Consider the following 23139-nt stretch of genomic DNA (forward strand, 5'->3'; position numbering starts at 1 on the left):
CAAAGCCACTGTAAAAGCGCTTCTCAAGAAATTAGAATATAATAGAAAATAAATCAGTCCATATATTTTGTTGCAAAAAGTCAACAAAACTAATCAAATTCAAGAGAAAACAACAAGTGTCTAACAATTATGAACTATTTTTTAAAATAAAAAACATTTTATGATTAGGTGTCTTTATACTTTGTCTTATTAATATAAGAAGTATTTTTGTTTGTTTGTTTGTTTCAGAAGATACCATCAAATATTTCCCGAAAAGACTTTATTTCATCAGCTTCATCATCAGGATTATACCTACTGGGGGCAAAACAAATGTAAAAATAACTATTTTTGTAGCACCATCTATTTAAAAATACACAATAATGTAATACTAAAGACAACATAGATAAACTTGAAGATTGCTATGAGGTTAACATAGCAAATGAATTTTTAGGAAGTCTATGGGGGAAAATAAGACTTGGTGAACTGTAAAAGGTAGGAACTAAGTCTCTTAGGTATTTCTTTAAACATATTGGAAAGTAATGTCATTTAATAAGAGTGTGACCCTTCAAGAATGAGAGAGAAACTGCTACAGAGTTTCCCTTTCTAAAATGACCAGCAGTTGAGACACTGATTAGTTTTAATTTAACTTTTTCATTGAACCTGTTTGACTAAAATACAATTTAAACTTTGAAAAATTAGCTGGTCTCATTTGGATTTCTCCAGTGACTTTACACTTTATACAATTAACATATTGTATTCAAATCAGTTAAAATAAGTTTATCAACTCAATATAATGTTTTAATTAATAGTGTCAAAAATAGGTTTTCAAAAACTGAGACATTTGATGTTTGAATATCTTAAGAGCTTAGCTCATCAGGGGTCCAAAATGCCAATGTCTTTAGTAAATAAAATATTTAGGTTCTGATCTTTAAAACGAAGCCAGGAAAAATAAATGCTTAATTTCTTTGTAAAAAGTTTTTATTGATATAATCTTGGTATGTCTTTAAAGGGTTCTTACCTGAAGTCAATTTCATTTTTATATTCACTGTCACTAATAAAAAAATCCACTTTCTTAAAATTTAAAGAATTTGATATTTTTTCACAGTGAGTAAAGTGTATTTTCTCAATTACTGGCGATAGACTTTGCTGTTTTTTTCCTTGTAAATGGACCTATATTTTGAGGTAAAAAATAGCAATTATTGAAAGTTAAAGCATTGGAGCAAAATTTAAAAGAAAAGCAAAGAAGTGTTTCTTCTTACAATATTTGCATTTCCAGCTTGTTGAAGTAATTTTGTCATGGAGGATGCACCGAACTTGGACATACCAGAATCTGGCTTCTCATGTGATGAAACAAAACTGAAAATTAAAATTAATTGTTTGTAAAATATGGCAAAGAAGAAAAATGAACCATTCTAATTTGGTTCAATAGTTGTACTTTTGGTAACACGATTAAAGTTTATCATATTTATCACACACAAAGAATTGATGCTATATTTCTTATACTCACGGAGAACTTCGTATATTTCCTTTCCTTTAGAACAAATCACAAGTTATATATTCCAAATTAGGTAAGAATACTGTTTTTAAGGGACTACAAAATAATTATTCAACAATTTTCTTTAAAATTGAGTCTCGGCTGGCTAGTTAGCTTAGTTGGTTAGAGTGCAGTGTTATAACACCAAGGTTAAGGGTTCATTCAGATCCCTGTACCAGCCAGCCACCAAAAATAAATAAATAAAATAAAATAGTCTTATGCTTAATTGTCCATCACCTATATGTCTGTGAATCTTTTCTAAATTCCACTTTCTTAACTGTTAATCTCCTTTCCCTATTCTGGTCTCACTGTAGATAGACATCTCTAGTTATTTGCTTATCTCTAGGTATTTGCTAGAATTCACCCTTAATTTCCTGCATTAAATTCATTCATTAAAATACATTTATTATTCACTACCATATGCCAGATATTGTACTAGAAGCTGGATATAAAATGGTAAACAAACCCTCAGGGAGTTATCGTCTAGTGGAGGAGCAGACAATGAATAAAAATAAATATACACATAATTACAGATCCTGAAGTTATATAAAGGAAATGAACTGGGTAATATCATAGGAAATAACAATGTGGAGTCTTAAACCCATTTTTAAAAGACAGTCACCAGTGCATCTCTGAGGAGGTGACAATTTAAGCTAACACTTAAAGGCTAAAATGTAACAGCCATGCAAGGAGCAATGAGCAGTGGGTGGGAGTACGGGAGAATCACATATACTGATAGTATTGGATCTTTTTGTACTTGATTAACAAATATTACATATATGTGCCTAGGCAATAAAATAGTAAAAAGAGTGTAAAAGGAAAAGCAAGTCTCCTTTCCATCCCAGATTCTTGGGTCCTCCAGAAACTGGTCCTGAAATCAGTTTCTCAGAGGCTTCTTATTAAGATCCATTTTTAAACCAACTTATCTTCTGTTAGTCACTTCCAAATTCTCTCAAAATTATTTGCAGTTTTTCAAAGGTGTGCAAAAAGTTGTTCATGTGCTTTATCTTCCTACTTTTGACTTATTTTTTTGCTTCTCTACACAATTTTTTTGCACTTTGAGGCTTATATTGTTTATTCTGCATAACTCAGAGTTAGAACAAATGAATGGAAGTAATGAAAAGACAAATTTTAGGCAGATATAATAAAGCTATTGAATAGTCTGAGAGATTCAAACACAGAAGAAGCATTTTTGGAGTGAATGAGCTCCTGGTCACCGGAGAAGTCTTGGTAGAGATGGCGTGATTACTTGCCAGTGATGTTGAATGGTGGTGATTCAAGGATCCAGTGGTGTGGAGACTAAATGACAATTTAAGTCCCCTTAGCTCTGGAATTCTCTGAAATCTATGATTCTGTGATGCTGATACCAATGATTAGTAAAATGACTAAATCATAGCAAAAATTCCAAAAGATATCACAAATTTAATATTTTTTAAAGCAGAGAAATAAATAATCCTTAATTAGAGGATTGGACCCTGAATAAAAAGCTGTCAGTATTTCTCCTGTTTGGAAACATTTTAGCTTTGGCTACAATTTCTCTCCCCTGATTTCTAATCAAGCCCAATATTTCCAAATGCATTTTACATTTCTGCAAAGGTACTTCAAATTGAATATTTCTAATATTATTGTTTTCCTTTCCAAATCTCTAATATTTCCTATATCCTCAGATAACATCTCCATCTACCCAGTTGCCATTTATTCTTTCCTCTTCAACTATAATATCCTATCAACTGCCAAATTGAATCTGCTTTATCTCTAAAATGTTTTAAACTCCAACCCTACCTCTCTGTTTTTATCATCTCTGTCCCAGTTTAGGCCTCATCACAGTTTACCCTTCTCATTGACCACCATACCTCCGGTGGTCCCACCTTCTATAATTCACTCCACATATTTCCGCTAGAATGATTTTTTCCTGAACAAATTGCTTTCCCTGTGCTTAAATATCTTTGATGGCTCCTCAATGCATACCATGGAGGTCAAAAACTAGAGGCCCCTAGGCTACATGTGGCCTACAGACGACATCATCATCATCATCATTATTTTTATTATTTGGAGAGGGGATGCTGCAGAGTATATCACATTTTTTTGAATTAGCTGTCAAAATTTAAAAATCATGAGATACATAAAATTTCAGATTCTTAGCTTTGCGTGAAGAATCAGAGTAGTTAACAACACTAGACTCACCTTTCCTGCATAGCAATGACTGTTTGATGCTGAGTAGTGATTGTTGCCTTTAGATGGGACACTCTACAGTTGGCCTTGGCCCCCCAAATCCTAAAGGCAGTTGAGTTTATGACCCTGACCTACTAGATACAGTACATGTGTCTAAGCATGACATTCAAGGACCTTAAAATCAGACCATGGCAATCTCAGCCTTAATGCTAAGGCCACATATACATACCACACTTTACTGATTCTTGAGCATGGGATACCTTATCAAGCCTTATCCCTTTACAGATGCTTCTTTATACCTGGAATGCCTATCCACCTCCTTTCTACTTGTCAAACCACTAGTCAGTTTTCAAGTTTTATAAAAATGAATATTTCTGGTCCCAGAGACCATGATTCAGTAAGTTTAATATGGGGGCCAGGAATATGCATTTTTAATATGCACCTGTAGGTGATTTTGATGCAGGTGGCTTGACAACAGCACTTTGAGAAATATACCTCTAAGATTAAAAGAGTTTAGGGTGGCTAATACCCTATAGCCTCTCCGACATCTAATGACTTGATTCCCAGTTCCAATTATGTGTCAAAAGGATATAAAGTCATAAGTATTATAAATCAAAGTTCTAAAACTTACCTGTTTGACATTTCTGTTTGGAATTTGCTTTTTGACTCTTGGAGGGGTAATTTACTTCCCCTGGTATTTGAACTCAAAGTATTTCCAAATCCTATGTAAAGAGATAACATTTTGAAATAAAATGCCAGAAAATAGCTGAAGAAAGCTTTTCACAAGTTCTATAAGGGCTCTCTCCAACAGATATGATCTAGTTAAGGAAGAAATGAATAATTCTTCTCAATAACCAAATTTGATTTGCATAGAGAAATAAGGGCACAAAGCTAAGGAAGTAAAATTCAAAACACATAGGTTAGTTTATTAGTCACTACGTTAAAAGGTCTTCAATCCACCATTACTTATATACTTTTTAATTCCTCCAAATAATCAAGTAAAACTTCATTCAATATTTTCAATGGTCTGCATGTAATTATTTAAAGTGGCCTATGCATAGGGGAAAATGGCATTTATTGAGACTGATTTTCCAAGTGACAAAGCTATGCCCTCATAGGTTACTTCAATGGATCAGTACACATTGCCTATTAACTTGCTGTACACGATGACATTTGATCTTGAGGTAGGAATTGGCAGTTGTCCAGTGATATAGAAAACTGTGCCTAATGACCACATATCATGGATACTTTCCTGGCCTATTTTGTGAAGGTGGTCAAATCCTGTTCTTTCTGGAAGGTAATTCTTAGTGCTCTGAAACAATAATATTTTAAATTCTAATTGCTTCCCTTTAAAGATTAAAAAAAAGAGAGAGAGTATTAAGAGGCAACTATATTGTGGGAACAGGAGTGTGTGCTGAGAAGTCTGAGGGACTGATTTTTTTCTGTTAGCCCTCATGGGAGAGAGTATCCCCATTTGCTATCTTGTCATACACTTACCCAAATTTTCAATTCTCTGTTTTAGTGAGATAGAGTAAATTCACCTGTAACTCAAAGAACTAAGTCCTACTATTTTGGGATTGTATATGACTTAAATATAATTCCCAATACAGGAGGAACTAATCCTTCCTTATTTATTTATTTATACCTGAAAAGAAAGTATTTCAACTTTATTAGAAATAAAGGTTATTTTATTTTCTTTGCACGCAGATGAATACTTTTTAAAATGCAGTATTTTTGTCCTCCACAAATATTAACAGACCAAGTATAATCTTAGAATGGAGAGCAGGATACTCTGTTTTATGCGGGAAAATTCAATAAACAATTTGAATTTGAACAGGGTCTTTAACAAGAGAGAGAAGCAAGAGAATAGAAAGAGCTCATTTGCTCTATCATCATCATGGAATAATCCTGACCTCTGTCCTTAAGGTGGAAAATGCTCTTTGTGGAAGGGTCACATTTTCAGTTTTGCTAAAAATTATGATCTTAACAAACCAAATCTAATTAAACAAGCACACAAAAAAAGGCAAAGAAAATTAGTACCAGGAGCTGAAATGAAAAATATTCAAAGAATTTCTAAAGAAATTATTTCTGGCTAAAATACAATTTTACCTGATGTTTTTGTCTTCTCAGTATCAGTCGAAAAGTCAGTAACTTCTATTAAGCTTTCATCATCAAAATCATCCCAAATTTCATTTCCCAATTCAAAAGTTCACATTCAAAACTTCTGAAATGAAGGGCTGCTTTTATCTGCATCTGTCAAATTTTGGTTTCTGGATACATGAAGATTTCTGTTGAACAGCACTGTTTGGAGGGCTTTCTCATTTGAAGTTGTAGGACAATTCCATCTAGAAAAATCTGTCATGTGTATGTATAAAAGAGTATAGGTACATTTAACCACTAGCATCATTATCTGTTGATATATCAAATACATCTCTCAAACTACTAAACAGAGTTCTTGAGTGGTAGTTTTCAAAAGCATTGTGTCAAGAATTGCTGGATACTTTGTTTAGTCAATTTTATTTACTGTATTACATATACTGATAGTTGCACTAAATTAATTTTCAGTAGACTTTTTTAGACAATTAATTCTTCCACTTAATTCTCATATGAGAATAACTCTATTTCAAGAATGGATTACAATAGTTTCTAAAATGGTCTTCATCCTCCAGCTCTTCTCCCTACAAGTTAATTTTGAGTATTGTTATGAAATACATTTGTCCCAAATATATTATTTTTATCCTACTAAAAAATTCTCAGTGTTATTCATTGTTGTTAGCCTGGGTTTAGAGCCAAACTACCTGGGTGAAAATTCTACTTCTCTCATTTATTAGTTATATGATCTTAGACTAGTAATTCAAACTCCTTAGCCTAGTTTTCTCCTCTGCAAAATGGAAATAATAACAGTACCTACCTCAAAAGATTGTTATGGGGACTAAATGCCTTTACTTGTACAGTTTTCACATAGTAGTGTACTAATAAATATTTAATAACAGCCTCTCCAAAAAATGCATGCATATGTATACATACATGTTTACTATAACTTTACTAATGTAAACAATGTGTAGCACACAATTTACAAATAATAATAAAATATACAACAATACAGCTTGCTTAACTGTAAATCCCATATATCTAATTGATTCTCACCTAATGTTTTCATTAAGTTTTGCCACTCTTCTATCTGTAGTCAACCTATGGTTACAACTGATAAATAAGTGTAGTTCTCACATGAATGTCATTTAATATTTTTGCTGACTTTAACAAGTAAGATGAAACTAAAACAACAAAGACGTATGTTTGAACTTCACTCATTCATCATAGACTTAAGCAATGTCTTTACTGAATTAGATACTAGTTTTCAAATACTAAAAGAATATTCCCTCAATTTTTTGTGTCATTCACAATGTAATGGCAACAGACACAGCACACTGTTAAAATTAATCTATACCACTGACATTTTATCCATCACTTTCTTAAGTCTAAACAATAAATAAAATAATAAATCAAACCCTGATTGGTGGTGTTTGCTAATTCCCATGGTATAAATACTCCCACCATAACTAATCTCAAGCTATTAATGTGACATCACTGAGTGAGAAGGTGGGATGAAATGTACAGTAGCACCCATTATTTAGTATTTCCACCATATGGATAAATAACCTTAAGAACACAGATAATAATACATTGTAGTAGAATAATTAGAAAGTGATGAGTTTTGAGCATTTTTTGCCTTTGTTTTTAACATAATTTATTTAATTTAAAGTTTATATAATTAAAATTGTATTAGTGGCTGAAAGATTCCTGAAAATTTAACAATCATCTGTCATAAGCCAGTGTGAGATTGCTTTAGTACATCCCTGAGTTTCCTTCATTTTATATATCTTCTATCCTCTTCTTCAACTATCCAAATCCTACTTTATCCTTCAACTGTACCTACAAATATAATTCACATTATTCTACTTTTGTACATTGATACACACACACACAAAATATGATATGCACTAAAAATGGAAGTAGGTACAAAGTGCAATGGAATTGCAGAGGAAAGAGGACCTAAAACTGCAAAGGGAGTCAGACACCCTAAGGTGGTAACGTAGGAAGAAATAGTAGGAAATTGAGCTTGATAGAGCTGTGGTTGTAAAGAAAGCAAGAAGGAAAGGCAAGATATTCCACGAAGGGAGAATAGCATGTACAAGACACAGCAGTATGAGAGACCAGAAAAAATTGGGGGAACTGTAAGTTTTCAGGATTTCTGGAGCATAAAGTAGAAAGAGAATGCTGGGCCCATTGAGGCTGCACAGGCAGTTAAGCTCCAGATCACGTTGAAATTCATTTGCCATGTTAAGGAGATTCTTTTTTCTTATAGGCAAAGGATAACTATTGAAGATGTTTTAGCAAAAGGTTTACATTATCAGATATGGCTGTTAGATCACTCAGAATAGTTATGGATTTGAGGATGAGACTGAAGCAGAGGGAAAAGTAAGAAAGTTATTGCAATAAATGAGAGACAAGGGCTAGACAGTTAGCTGGCTTGGGTATGGCATGGTGTTGACAACGACAAGGTCAAGGGTTCAGATCCTGGTACTGGCCAGCTGGCAAAACCAAAAAAACGAAAAAAAAAATAAATGAGAGACAATGAATACTTAAGCTAGAGTACCAACAGAAAGAATAGAGGGAAGAACAGATACGAGAGATGTGTAGGAGGCAAAATAATTAGGATTTGGTGATTAATTACATATGAGATGAGGTACTTAGGATTTTTTTTTTTTTTTTTTTTTTTGCCTTTAGCAGCTTAGAAAGAGGGTTCATTCGCTGAGCTAAGTGAAAAGGAACAGTCTGAGGTATCTAGAAGATAGAAAGAGTTCAGATATGAACATGTTAACTTTTAGGTGGATATGTCCAGGAAGGTAATTAGATAGGTGAATTTGTAGTTAGAAAGATCTAGATGGGAGATACAGATTTAGAAATCATCACAATATAATTAGTGATCGAAGACATGGGCTTGGGCAATATTGTCTAGGAAAAGTTTTTAAAGTGAGAAAGAGAGAGAGAAAAAAGAAAGAAGAGAGAGAGAAAGAAAGAAAGAGAGAAAGAAAGAAAGAGAGAAAGAAAGAAAGAAAGAAAGAAAGAAAGAAAGAAAGAAAGAAAGAAAGAAAGAAAGAAAGAAGAAGAAAGAAAGGAAGAAAGGAAGAAAGAAAGGAAGAAAGAAAGGAAGAAAGAAAGGAAGAAAGAAAGGAAGAAAGAAAGGAAGGAAGAAAGAAAGAAAGAAAGAAAGAAAGAAAGAAAGAAAGAAAGAAAGAAAGAAAGAAAGAAAGAAAGAAAGAAAGAAAGAAAGAAAGAAAGAAAGAAAGAAAGAAAGAAAGAAAGAAAGAACACATGAACTTTTAGGAGAGAACATAACTGGCTACTAGAGGTGGGAAAGGGGGAGAGGAAGGGGGAATACTGAGAAATTGGTTAATGGACACAAAACAGCTAGTTAGGAAAAATAAGTTCTATTGATGTATATATAGTTGAGCTAGGCATCTATTACTAACATTGATTTACAGTATGCTATCAAATAGCTAGAAGAGAGGAAATTGAATATCCTCAACACAAAGAAATGATTATGTTCTGTAATGATGAATATGCTAATTATCTAGCTTTGACTATCACACATTGTACACAGGTATTGATATTCAACTCTGTAGCCCACAAATATGTATAATCAATTACTTTTCAATAAAAAAATAAATTTAAAAAGTTTTTAAAGGAAGAAGAATAAAGCAGCAAAAAAACCAAAAAGAATCCTTATACAACATCAGCAGGAAGAGAAGCACAAACAATCTGAGAAGTAGCAGGAGAACCAATAGAAATGGTTTAATTGAAACCAAAGGAGAGATTTCCAAAAGGAAGTTAAGACCAGAAGTGTCAAATGCTGCAGAGGTCAAGAGAATAAAAGTTGAAACAAGTTCACTGAATTCAACACTTAGCAGATCACTAAATGGCCTGAACAAAAGCAATTTCAAAGGAACAATGGAGAGAGAACCCAAATTTTAATGAATGAAGAGTGACTAGGATGTAAGGATGTGAACATACTGAGTGTAAATTGCTCTTTCTAGAATTTTTGTTCTTGTCTGCCTGGCATGCTTTCCCTTCTTTTAATAGGAGTATTCCTCTTTTCCTTTGAGGGAACTGCCTGCACCATTCCATGTGATCTTGGTAAGGCCATCATTCATGATACTCTGCCTTCCTTGGGTCCCAGGCTATAGGGATTGATCAAGGGATGAACACATGACTCAAATGAGGACAGTTAGCATAAACTCTGGTCTGCCAAAGCTAACAGGGAAGCCTATCTTTTCTACTGAGGCTGCTAAACTGGGAATATGTAAGTTAGGGATATCCGCCTTGAAAGAAAGCCTGTTTAAAAAACAAAGCCAATTAGCAATCTTTTAGGTATAACTAAAAGATTAGGAGAAAGCCAAAGGCATGATGAGATCATTTGAGTGGCTGGATCTAGCCAAGATTAAAGCCAGATGGATGTCCATACTTTTCAGTTTACATGAGTAATTGGTTACCTTTTTTTGTGCTTAAGTCAATTTGAGTAGAATTTTTATCACTTAAAATCAAAAAGATCATGACTAGCTAGATGGAGACATGGAGCTAAAGAAGGAAGAGGCTGGAGCATATTTATATGCTGAAGGGAAAGAGACAATAGAGAAGAGAGAATGAAAATATGGTGGTGAGGAGAGGATTGGTCTCCTAAAGTCCCAGGAAGTGAGAATTAGATAGAATTAAGGTTACAGGTAGAGAGATAAGCCTAGAATAGAAGAAAAAGTATTTCTTTTTAGACAAATAGAAGATTAAAGATGGGTGCAGAGATAAAGAAATATATAGTCAAGGCAGGGAAGTAGAAAGTTGAAAGAGTTCATATACTATAAGTTCCATTTTAAATTCTCTATTGATAACTAAAAGTCAATTTAATTTTATAGAAATGGCATTGAACTGGGAATCAAGAGATACGAAATCTATTTCTGGCCCTGCCATTAATTAGATATATGATTTTGGACAAGTCATTTAATCTCTAGGTGTCTTGGCTTCTTTCTCTATAAAATGAGAAATTGCACAAAGGTCCCTTTCAATTTAAATTTTATGATTCAACATACTTTCTCATATAATTTCTGATATTTTTTATTCTTTCCTTCTTGAAACTAGAACACAAATGATAAAAATTGCCATGCTTTCCTTAAAACATTCTCAAAAGCAGTATTTGAATACATTTAAAGCATGTTTTGCCACCAAAGAGAATGTGTGAAAAATATAATAAATATACCCAACTACTACTACTCATAGTACCAGATACTATGCTAAGAGATTTACATACATCATCTCATTTAATCCTAAAATCCTTAAAATATAACCAGATGAGGGAATTGAGACAAAGTGGTTAAGTACTATGAAAGGTTACAATAAATGGCAGAGCTAGGACCTCTAGACCTAGGCAGACTGATTCCAGATCCTGTAAGCTACTATACTATACAGCTCCTTCTTTAAAAAAATTAAAAATAAATAAATAAAGTTGCCCACTCAGTAAAAAAGGAATACAGGTATTATTGGAGTTTAAAATTTCTAGATGGGACTTTCATATCATATTATAAATTGGATTTGGAATAGTGGGTGAGAAAGAAATGAAAGTGGGAAAACTAAATATAACACAAAATTAAGCAGATGGAAGGAAAAACTCTAGTATGGAGAAGGGCAAGGAATAGAGCAGTAGAATAAGGAAGGAATAAGTTAGAGGGCTATAGGTTAAAGGGAGATAAAAATAAGAACATTGATAATTTTATACCTCCTATCCACTTTATAATGATATTCAGACTTTGAACAAGTTGGACAAATGCTGTGATTCTCCAGGTGAGAATAGAAGACTTTTTTGGATCTCATTTTGGGCCTAATGGCTGCATAGTGTCCTAAGAACTCCAGTCCTTGCCTCCCTATGATCTTACATTATGACCAGAGGAAGCATAAAGTGACAGTACTAAAAACGAGTGGCAACAGAAGCTAATGCCAAACACATGAAATTATTTTCATAAAACCTCAAGCTTACCACTTCTACTTACAGCCATTTGAACAAACAACTCAATGGCGAGGATTTTTTCTCACATTTTAAGAGACTTTTAATAGCATTATCCAGGGAAATGATGCTATTAATGGCAGTATCCCAAGTAATGATAAACCAGGCACAGTGTTGAAGGATTAAACGCATTATCTCATTAATTTAATGACAGAAACAGATAAAAAGCAAGTCTAGATTACTCACCAGTTATACCCCACAATCTAGGTTTTATTCTCATACTATCATAGAAATTTTAAGAATTTTAAATCTCTCCAGTTTAAGAACTGGAGAGATATTAAAAGTTACCCAATTCAATCCCTTGTTTTAAAGAAAGACTAAGGCCCAAAGAGGTTAAATAATTTTCCCAAGGTCATGAAGCTATTTTGTAAAATTAGACTAATTTTATAAACATAAAGTTATTTTAAATAATTCTAAAAATGTATGAGAGTAATATTCAGCATTTCATTACTCTGTATACCCAAGGATTCCTTATTTTCTCATTTGTTCCTCATATTATCTTTAAATTAAAATAGTCAACACTATATAAGAAGAGATTTTTAAAGAAAAAAATCTATGACATAGCAAGACCATATGGAATAACAGACCCAAGAATTCAAAATTGGCTTAATAACCCAAGAGAAAAATGTTGCCACATTAATAATAATAATTTCAGATGCTGGTTTTTCAATAACATTACTTGTCAATCCAAAGTAATGATAAAGCATATTTCTTCTCGAGTCAATATCCATGGTAATTTACCTTTACCTTGATATTCAGATGGTTCTTGTTGAACTTTTCCACATATTTCATGCTGTTGCCACTGCTCCTTTACAGGCAATTCAGGTATGTTTAAATATTCTAGCCTTTATAAAGAAAGCCATAAAAATGTTAAAGAAAATATTAAAATTAATCTGGCTTTGAAAACTACTTCTTCGTATAAATGAAAAAAAAATATGGCTTCTCTACTCAACACTTCTATTATAAACTATACCCAGCCTGTTTAGTAAAGTATAAAAACAGGTATTTAATGAGAGCAACCAATACTTAGTAATCTTTATATACATCAAATAAATATTTGCTATCTGTGTACAGCCTTTAAAAGTCTATTGCTAATGCTACTTTCAGTTATATAACAAAAGCTCGGATCTCTAGTAGTAGTACTGTCATCTATTTTGATTGGTCAGTTCCTGTTCTGTACTGGTTGTTAAATATATTAAGTGTTGTCTCTGCATATATTCATAGAGTACCCTTATCTAGAAGGGAAATTACATATACTATTGTTTTCTAGGCATCATGATACAGGAAAAGAACACTGAGTTACCATCCAAGGACTTCTGCTTACTAACTAGAAATGGAGCTTTGGTTTTTTTCATCTATAAAATGGGATAAAAAGACTTCATTTTATGAGCCGGTTGTTGTTAAGGCCAAAAGAAATAATGCACAAAAGTGTAATTTATATATCTGAGGTATTATTAATATGAAATGAGCCCTTGAATGGAAAGGTTAGACTTTGCACACCAATTATTTCCCTTTTAAGAGTATACTTGTTACTTAGTTTAGAAAGCAGAGAGAAACTGAGGGGATGACACACAGGATGGATAGTTTCCTAGGAAAGAGATGATTTAATGACTTAAAGTATTCTATAACCATAGAGTTCCAAATAAATTTAGGATATGAAAGATAATGAAACTCATGATGTCATTGCCTCATTATGAAAGTAAATGATTACTATGATTTGAGGGTAGCCAGGGACCACCTTTCCCTGAATAAGTGGTTATCTGGAGAAAGAGTTTACAACAAATATTTTACCTTCGATATTAACATTCTATTTGTACCTTGATATACTGGGAAGGGAAGGTTTTCGAGTAAAACCAAACTCTTTAAGGTCCACACTTGGAGATTTATCCATCTGTATCTATTAATGAAAAAAAAAATACAAGTTCAACCATCAATTTCACATCAAGACCTTTTAACAAGTGAGCCAAACAGCAAAATTCCTGCTGGTGCATAAAGTCAAAAAATTGATAAATTAGGACAACTCAGATCTCCTCAGGACCTTCTTCTTAAATGTTGGCATTCTTCATGGTTCTTTACTAGGCCTTCTCTTCTCACTCTACAGGTTCTCAAAGATCTCATTTACTCCCATGGCTTCAATTATCATCCACATGTGAATGACTCTGAAATCTATATTTCTAGCTTGGTTCTCTCTCCTGATTTTCAAACAGTTGTATCCAACATCTTTGTCTAGATATCTTGCAGGTTTCTAAATTCAGTATTTCCCAATCTGTACTCAACTTGCTTTTCCACTATAGTTCCTACCTAATAAGGCCCACTTTTCTCCCAGTGCTCAAGACAGAAAGCTAGGCATCACTTTTGACTACTCCTTCTACTTCACCATAAGTATCAAGGTAGTTGATTCTACCTGTGAAAAATATTTTAAACCCAGCCACTTCTGTCCATTGCTGCTGCCATTACCCTAGACTAGGCCATCATTTTGTTTAGATTATTGCAAAAACCACCTAATGTGTCTCTGTGTTCTTATTCTATCATCTTCTAATCCCTTCTCTACACTGCAGCCAGAGAGAACTTTATAAAATGCAATTCTGATCATGTCTCTGATCAAAATCCTTCAGTGGCTTCCCCATCTTCCAGGATGAAGTCTAAATCCTTAAAATGGCAAAAAGGTCTGCATGATCTTGCTCCTACTTACCTCTTCAGCCTCATCTCTCTCTACTCTACTTGTAATTCATTTCCTTTAGATATCTCTCTTTATCACTTCTGGACCTTTGCATATTCTCTATGTCTGGAATATTTCTCTATCCCTCCCCACCCCCATTCTGGTGCCCACTCCTCCATACTTGGCTTATCCTTTGGGTCTCAATCACATTTATTAGGAATCCTTTCCTGGCCTATTGAATGAGTATTGAGTACACTTTCTATCTAAACTCAAGTATCTTATACTTCTGACACAGAATCATTCATCACACTATATTGAAAAGGCCTGTTTACTTATTTGTATTCTTCAATGAACTATAAATTCTATGTGGATTGGGAATAAAGCTATCTTATTTATTACTATATGAGTATATTAGCACCTTGGCTTATTCTTGGTGCTTCATGAATATGGAAGGAAAGAAGGAAGAATACAGAAGAAAAAAAGGAAATGAAGGAAGGAAGGGAGGGAGGGAGAGTGGGAGGGAAAGAGGAAAACTTGTGCTACTAAAAAACTATTATCTCTGAGAAGGTGTGGCCATTTCAAACCTCATGCCTCTCCCTGTTTGCCAACATTCACCTTCTTTCAGCCTTATGACGTAGAATCTTCACTCTTATAAAAGCTCTAGAAAAGAGCTTTCCTAGAATATGATGACTTAAGCTTAAGATAATGCTAATAACTAGACTATCAACCAGTAGGAACTCTCATTTCTTCATCACTTGGAAGGGAGGCTCTTGCTCAGTACTCATCTAGGCGCAAGAATGAAAATCAAATTCAGACTTCCCAGCCCAGTTCAGCACAGATGGAGCCAGGAAAGGGCAAGAGGGTCTAGTTTAAGTTGCTGAGCCAAGCCAAGCTACATATCCTTCTCCTTTTCCCTCTTCTCTGGTTAAGGACAAAAAAAAAAAATGCTAATGAGGGATGGGCTACATAACTATGTTCTAAAAGTACATTTATAGATGGATTATGAATAATGGTCATAGTCCTAGTCAAGCCCACAAGTAATTCTAAAGTATACTGTGAATACCTACCTAATTGACACACAGAACAACGAATATTTACATACATTTAATTACAGAAGAAAGGGACAAATGTCATTAAAACTAACCTTGGGACGTTTAACTGGAGGAAGAGATGAAACAGCATTCCTGTTTCTTAAATCAGATAAATATGAAGAAATTGTTGATCCTTTAACTTCTGACTTCTGTGCAACTCCAACTTTACCTAGGAAAGGAAATTTTAGATTCTCTAGGTTAGACTTTACATATTGTTCATATAAAGTCAAATTTATTCAAAATTTCACATCTAATATTTACTTTTTTTCATGTTGCCCACAAAAGAAAGAAAATTATTTGAGAGTTATAAGTTGCATAATATAAATATCATATGTAGATAGTTAGGATGTCATTACTATTCTTCAAATACCCTTAATTTTTAATGCCTGAAATAATCTTGTTTTATGGAACTCACAGCAGTCATGTCCACATGTATGTTTATTTTTACAATGATGATTGCATTCTCGGATTCCAGGTTTTTTGCAGGCAGTCATTCCTAAATTAATGTAAGAAAAACAAACCTACTTGTTACTACATCTATTACTGTGAATTTGATATAATTAATTTTTATCCAGTCTCTTTTCTTTTAGACAGTACAAAAAGATTATTATTTTCACAGTTCCTCAAATGTTAACCCATGTAACTTTTTTGGAGGGAGTCAAATCATTTTATTGAGGGTTTTTTTTTTAGGTGGGGGAGGATAGTCCAAGAAGAACAATGAGGAGGACAATGAGATCCAATGTCCTCAGAGGGCTGGGATTTCCTCAGTCTTGCAGTTGCCAAAAAACAACGCATGTAATTTTTTTTTTTTTTTTTTTAAAGATGACTGGTAAGGGGATCTAAACCCTTGACTTGGTGTTGTCAGCACCATGCTCTCCCAAGTAAGCTAAACGGCCATCCCTATATAGGGATCCAAACCCGTGGCCTTGGTGCTACCAACACCACACTCTCCCAAGTGAGCCATGGGCTGGCCCTTTTAAAAGGTATTTCTGATAACAGTTCATCCCTGCCCCACTATTAACCCTATCCCCAACTTTTCACAAGGAACACCCAGCCACCTATAAGCTTTTCTCAACTTTGCTGGTATAAATAGAACCAAATATGGCAGAATATCAGCAACTTTTGTCCTGAATGAGGTAAGAATGAAGGTGGAGTTTTAAAACTTTTCTGTTGCTTTACACTTAAGCCTGAAGAACCCAGAAAAAAGCAAACCTTGTGTCATTTTGATAACACCACTGACAGCAGTTAGTAAATTGGACACCACATATGTTTAATAAGTGTTAGAAATAAATTCCCCTAAGCTAGAATTAATATATTCAAATATATAATTTATTCTTCATTTATTATATTTTAAGCAGGCTTTTTCTTGATATTAGCTTTCAAGAGTAACCTGGGGGGTGGGTATAGATATTTGATCTGGCCCTTGGACAGACAGGGTCTGGACATGAGAAGGGGACCAGGGGAAGATATTCCAGGCAGAAGGCATAATAGCCAAAAGCAGAAAACCACAGATTGCAGGAACCAAAATCAGCTATTTTTGCTGGAGCATAGATTTTAAGTGAACTAGAAATTTTGGAGATGGGGTGGGGAGCTTTGAAAACCTTTACAACCTTTCTTGGTCCTTTACTCTTCATTTTCAGTGCCATTGTTCAACCAATCTTTTTCAAGTCATGGCACATCTAGACAATGATAGTACTTGTAAATGTAGCAGCCTGGGGTAAATGGATGAAGCTGCTCACCGTATGAGGCAACCGGCAGGTTGCTATGAGAGTTGAACAGATCAGTGTATTGGGTACTGATAAAGTAACAAACGAACAAACAAAACAATCCCAGGCAGCTGGAAACTGAGGCTAAACCACATTGTTCCCAACTGAACATAAACAACTTTGAGAATATAAACAATATTCAGATAAGGCCATTGTGAGGCCACAGGAGAAGACAGAGATAAGACTGTCATGTAATTATTTCTGAAACTAGAGAGAAGAGCATAAAAGAACCACAAAAATAACGAAACATCCCCCTCTTCTGGCTAACACAAATGACTGCTATTTTCAAAATCTTTTTGAGAGCACCCTAAACTCTCCTAAGGAATCACTCAATACGTTGAAATCCTATAATAAATTGCTCCCAACTCCCTGAGATGACCCACAATTCTGCTGGTGTTGTGCTCTCATTTGCTGCAGCACATTAAATAAACCTAAGTTTTGCAAATACAGGTATGTTCCTAGTGGTCTTTGGCTGAAAGGCGTTGACATTAAAATTTGTAAGGTGTTTTGAGAAGTTTTGCCCCAAGTCGTGATCTCACTACCTCTCACTAACTAGTTTCTTTGAATCTAGTCTTCCAAGCCACAATTTATTCTATACAGTACATTGTTGCTTAATTCATACTCCTAATGTTCAACTCTGATTAGATCATTTGCCCACTTAGAAATGTCAGTTATTTCCTACTGCCAACAAAAGTAATTCCATATTCAAGATCCTGCGCAATCTAATTCTAGCCTCCCTTTCTAGCTCCCATATTAACCCTATATCCACAAAAACATCTAACTGCCATTCTTCAAGTAGTCCCATGCCTTTCTATGACTGTACCTTTGATACTACCTCTCATCTTAGAAGACCCTCACTTCCTTGTCTATCAGAAGCCTATCAACTTTCAAGGACAACTCAAATGGCACCTCTATCATGAAGATCTATAGTGATCACCTCATCTGAGGTAAATTTTCTCTCCTGTGGGACCCTACAGCATTTTCTTTGTGCCTCTTGCTTAGTGTATGTTGCCTTATATTTAATGTATTTATAGGAAAAACACAGTGGTGAAGTACAGGGCACACTAAACTGCGTAAGAAAACATAAGTTCTAATATGGGCTGTTATCTGAAAAAAAAAGAAAAATGCAATGGATTAAAAATAATACCTATTCTGTTTACCTCACAGACAATAAAGGATAAAATGGAATTAATTATGTAAAAGTATTTTTAAAGTATTAAGTGATAAACTAAAAATATTATCATTACTATTACATTAATGCAAGATTGTACAAATAATTATAAAATTAAAATTGTTCTGAATGCTAAGAATGAGAAGTACACCACGCTATGTGACAGAGGGAGAACTATCCTGGTCAGGTATGTTGGGCTGAGGACTGAAGAAACAGTGGGAGTTAACAAGGCAAAGAGTCAGGAGAAAGTGTTTCAGGCAGAGTGGGCAACATACGCTAAACCTCTGACAAGCGAAAGCATGGCTCATTGGAGAAACTGAAAGAAAGCCAGTGTGGCTGATGCTCAGCAAATAAGAGAAAGTGCACAAGATGAGAATGCAGTGGTAGAAAGGGCACCCTATGTATGGTTTGTGGGCACCCTATGGTTTTTAGGCACCCTGGTAACTGCATGTCTCCACATAGGCCTTATAAGGTAAGACCCAACTGTTGGCAGAATGCCCAGTGATCCTCTTTAGAATATAGCAAGATAGGTAGTCTCCTGAGTAGCTGTCAAAGGCTGTTTCTCACCTGCCTCCTTAGCCTGCAGGAGGCTCCCTATCTTGCATGAGTCTGCCATGAGGTAGTTTCTCATCTGCTTCCCTGATTCCAGTAAAGCATGGGACTTTCCACTCTGCCCCTTTCAGGTACAGCTGCAGGCTGTAAAACTGCTTAGCGGCAGCCTAGGGTTCACTCCTCAAAAGCAAAGCAACCACCAATACGTGTCATCTGGCCCCTCTAGCTCAGTGTCGTCCTGTGGGATTGGGGATGGGAGCAGGTGATCGCATGCTGAGCTTGCTTTGCTGTCTGTGTAAATAATAAACTATCTAAATCCATTTGGGGCTCTCATGTTATTACCAGCCAAATCTATAGAAGTGAAGCAAGACCACATAGCAGCTGCCACCACACTGCTGCTTAGGGACTGGTTGACCATGTGACTGTGTAGAACCTTGTAGGAGATGCTAATGATTTAGATTCTAATGGCTATAGGAAGCCACTGAAGTGTTTTAACCAAAGAAAAGGCATAATCAGATTTGCATTTTGAAAAAAATCCCTCCATGGAGTATAATATGGAGAATGTATTTGAGATAGAGCAGAATGGAGGCAAGAAAACTAGTTAATAGGCTACTGTAGGAGTCTAGGCAAGAAAATGATGGTAACAGTCTAGAGTGGTGGTGATAATAGAGTTAGAGATAATTAATCAATTAAAGAGATACACAGAAAGCAAAAATATTTCAAATGCAGAATGAGGTGGAGTGCTTTTCTTTCCTGAGAAGCATGTCATTTTCCCTGAAGTTTTATTGCCTTCCTTTTTAGTCTAGCAATATCTACACTAAAAGTTTCTTTAAGTTCATACAATATTTCAAGGATAAAGACAATACATGGAAACACCTCACCCACTTATTCTCCCCTCATAGATACCTTCTTCTTTGGGCTCCTCCCCTGACACCCACCCACATACTCTCCCTAATGCAATCTAGGCCTGTCCTATAGCTGTCATCCTTGAACTTTCTTAAGTTACTGAGCTAAATTTATTATACCTGGATTCCTTGACTTTTTCTTTCTTCAGTAACTGCCTTGTTTTACTCTTGCTCATTCTCAAGCAACTGCCTAAGAAAGGACGTTTGAGTAAAATGTTCTCAATCTTTGAATAAATTAACATATCTTTATTTTACTTTCACACTTAATAGTTTGGCTGGGCATGGAACACAGGGTTAAAAATCATTTTTCCCCTGGAATTTTAAGTCCGTTGACTTCTAGCATCCAGTGTTGCTGATAAAAAGACTACTGCAACTTTGATTTTTGTTCCATGGAAGCATTTATAATTTTCTCTTTGTCCACAATGTTCTGAAATGTTGCAATTATGCCTCATTTGTAGATCTTCTTTTAGTCATTCTGACATTAAGTAAGCCTTTTCGATGTGCAGATTTATGTCTCACATAATTTTATGTCTAGAACATTTTCTCAAATTTTTTTTTCTGATTTGTTTTCCCTTTCTGGAACACTTATTAGTCAGATTATGCTCCCAGATTGCCCCCTTTTGTTTCTTAAATTTTGTCTCCTTGTCTTTTTGCTTTCTTTTAGATTGTACTAAATTGTAGTTTTTACTTCCCTGTGCTTGCTCTCTTCTTTTTTTTTTAAAGGCATACTACTTCATTTTATGGTTGTAATTTAATCTTTAATATCCCCAAGAATACTAATTAAAGCTTAAAGTAATTTTTATTACATTCCTGATTATCTTGTTGGTCTTTCATCCACTTTCTATTTACTTATTTTGAACTTTCACATGTTCCATATTTTCCTCCAATTCTGGTCATCCTTGGTTGTCTGCCTATAAAGTAGTCTTATTATACCTCCATTTCACATATGGGAAAATTAATTCATACTGGGGCTAAGTAACATGCTTAAGACTATGCTGTTAATAAGTAGCAAATCTGAGATTCTAATTCAGGTAGTCTAATTCCAGAGCCTGATTTCTCAACCATTCTGCCTCCCTGGTCATTCTAGCTGCCTTAGTTCTTCCCAAAGGATTCATTTAATTTATTTAAAGAAGGAACCTATTGTTTTGAGGGTTGGAAGATGTGAAGGAAATGGCTTGCAAATTGTTGTTTTGCAATAAGAAATAAGGAGTTGCCTTTGTCTCTTAATCTAAGGACTTCTAAAAAGATGAATTTCTAAACATTGCCACAAGATGGTGCATAATGACTACACACATTTGCTTCCAGTGGTAAATAACTAGGATTTGGGAGTTTAGCATTAGAGATTCCGAAGGGTCCCCAAAATTTCAAGGCAGAGCTATCAAGTCCTGTCAGGAATGAGGGGCTGTATACTTTTTGCTGTATTTCCAGTAGAGATAGTACTTAGAAAATATAAGTGCTTCCCCTACCTCACCCCACTACCTACATTCTAAGAATTGTCTGAATTTGTCTTATTAACAAATATAAGCTTATAAAGATTGATAGTTAGAAAAATAAGGTTCTCAGAGAAAATTAACCTAAGCTGTACTATTAGGTACACTTTAAAGTTAGCAGATCCTACACTCTATCACTATTACAATCTGAGATGCATATATTGTCATAGTTTTGCCACTTATTATATTAATCTACATGTTTTTAAAGCTTCCAGTTCCAAGCATTTGAAGTAAAGCAGATTTATTAATGACACAAATTAGAAATTTCCTGAAAGAAAATATTTTAAACTACTTTAACAGAGTCAATAATGGCTGGTCACACAAGGCTAGTTGAAAAAAAATTGAGAATAGCAAACATCCCTGATACTCTTAGCCTCACGCTGTAATTATAAATTTAAATAATCTGGCCTGTCCAGAAGCTACTGGAGTGAATATTTCTGAAAGAATATTACTTTGACTTTTGCAGTTCTTGATTTATACTAATCATAGATTTATACAGTTAATGGTTTTACTTTTTTTTTTAAATGACAAGAGAATCTCCGTTTCATTTTTCTGTCAAATATTTTACTATCATTTTGTTATTGATTTACCAAAAAAAGGATCATACTGGTGAAATGGAGTCTTGGATTTTGCAATTTAATGCACATATACACCAAAGAGTATTAAAAAAACTAGACTACCTTTTGACTAGTGTTTAAAGGTACATACTTCCATGTGCCTGAACACTGGTTTTACCCTTGCATTTATTCATGTACATTAAATTTTCATACTCAGAATGATATAGCAAATGCAAATGAATTCACTAATGCCAAATCAATTTTCTTCAAATTTAACAAAGCTCATACTTCTTATTGAGAATGCAGTTATGGTGTTATAACATCAAGGTCAAGGGTTTGGATCTCCTTATTGGCCAGCTGCCCCCCAAAAAGAGAGAATGCATTTAAAAGACAAGAAGTATGAATGCCTAATTTTCATATAATAAGAAAAAATTTTTAATTTTTGTTTTAGCAACTAAAAAAGTATTTTCACATTGGCATATCTTAAAAATAACAAATATTTTTCTCAAATTTTAAGAAAATTAATCTCTTGGAACTATAACCATATATGAGAAACTACAGCTAAAAGAATGTTTTCAAAGAGTTCTAGGAAGCATAACAAGAATTTCCAATTACCTTATGTTCACTAAGGTGCATATTTTTGTTTTTACATAGAGTTCTATAATTTGAAAATACTTGTACACAATATTGAAACATTTGTTGAACTTGCAAGCACATTTGGAAATAACCACTTAGCAACTATCTTCTCTGAACTAAATATCAGTTTGCATCATTTAATAACATTCTGAGAAGAGATCAGAACAAGTGAAATTTGGATTGTTTTGAAAAAGCACAAATTTTGTGTCACTACCTTAGTAGAGTATATCTATGGCTCCTTCCATTGTGTTAGTTACTAAGAAAGAAAATGCACATAGTGTATGTATGTTATGTTTAAAGGTATAATTGTGTATCTTCATTTGAAGATACATGAGCATGAATTTGCATGTAAGAATTCAATTGTACAACTGAGATGTGCATAAGTTCATAAGATTTGGGAAGGCTGTATATGTATGTACTTGAAAGGTGTGTGTATGTGTGTATAACAAAACATTATTTGTCCGATAATATCCTTTTGTCTGCTTTCCACAGGGTTGTGCTGAACATGTGGGGGAAC

The 23139-nt window shown here is 34.3% G+C and overlaps 1 protein-coding gene across 1 annotated transcript in view; it reads right to left on the reverse strand.

The window, feature by feature from the left end:
• Positions 1-224: 224 nt before the first annotated feature.
• Positions 225-23139, reverse strand: part of HFM1 (helicase for meiosis 1) — an 85822-nt gene continuing 62907 nt past the window's right edge. The window contains 10 exon segments of the mRNA XM_063105302.1: positions 225-294; positions 998-1149; positions 1239-1335; positions 4317-4407; positions 5795-5891; positions 5893-5909; positions 12537-12640; positions 13613-13692; positions 15599-15714; positions 15961-16041. Coding sequence (XP_062961372.1) covers positions 225-294; positions 998-1149; positions 1239-1335; positions 4317-4407; positions 5795-5891; positions 5893-5909; positions 12537-12640; positions 13613-13692; positions 15599-15714; positions 15961-16041 — 905 coding nt within the window.

The sequence above is a fragment of the Cynocephalus volans genome, chromosome 8 (assembly GCF_027409185.1).
Source record: "Cynocephalus volans isolate mCynVol1 chromosome 8, mCynVol1.pri, whole genome shotgun sequence".
Taxonomy (NCBI): domain Eukaryota; kingdom Metazoa; phylum Chordata; class Mammalia; order Dermoptera; family Cynocephalidae; genus Cynocephalus; species Cynocephalus volans.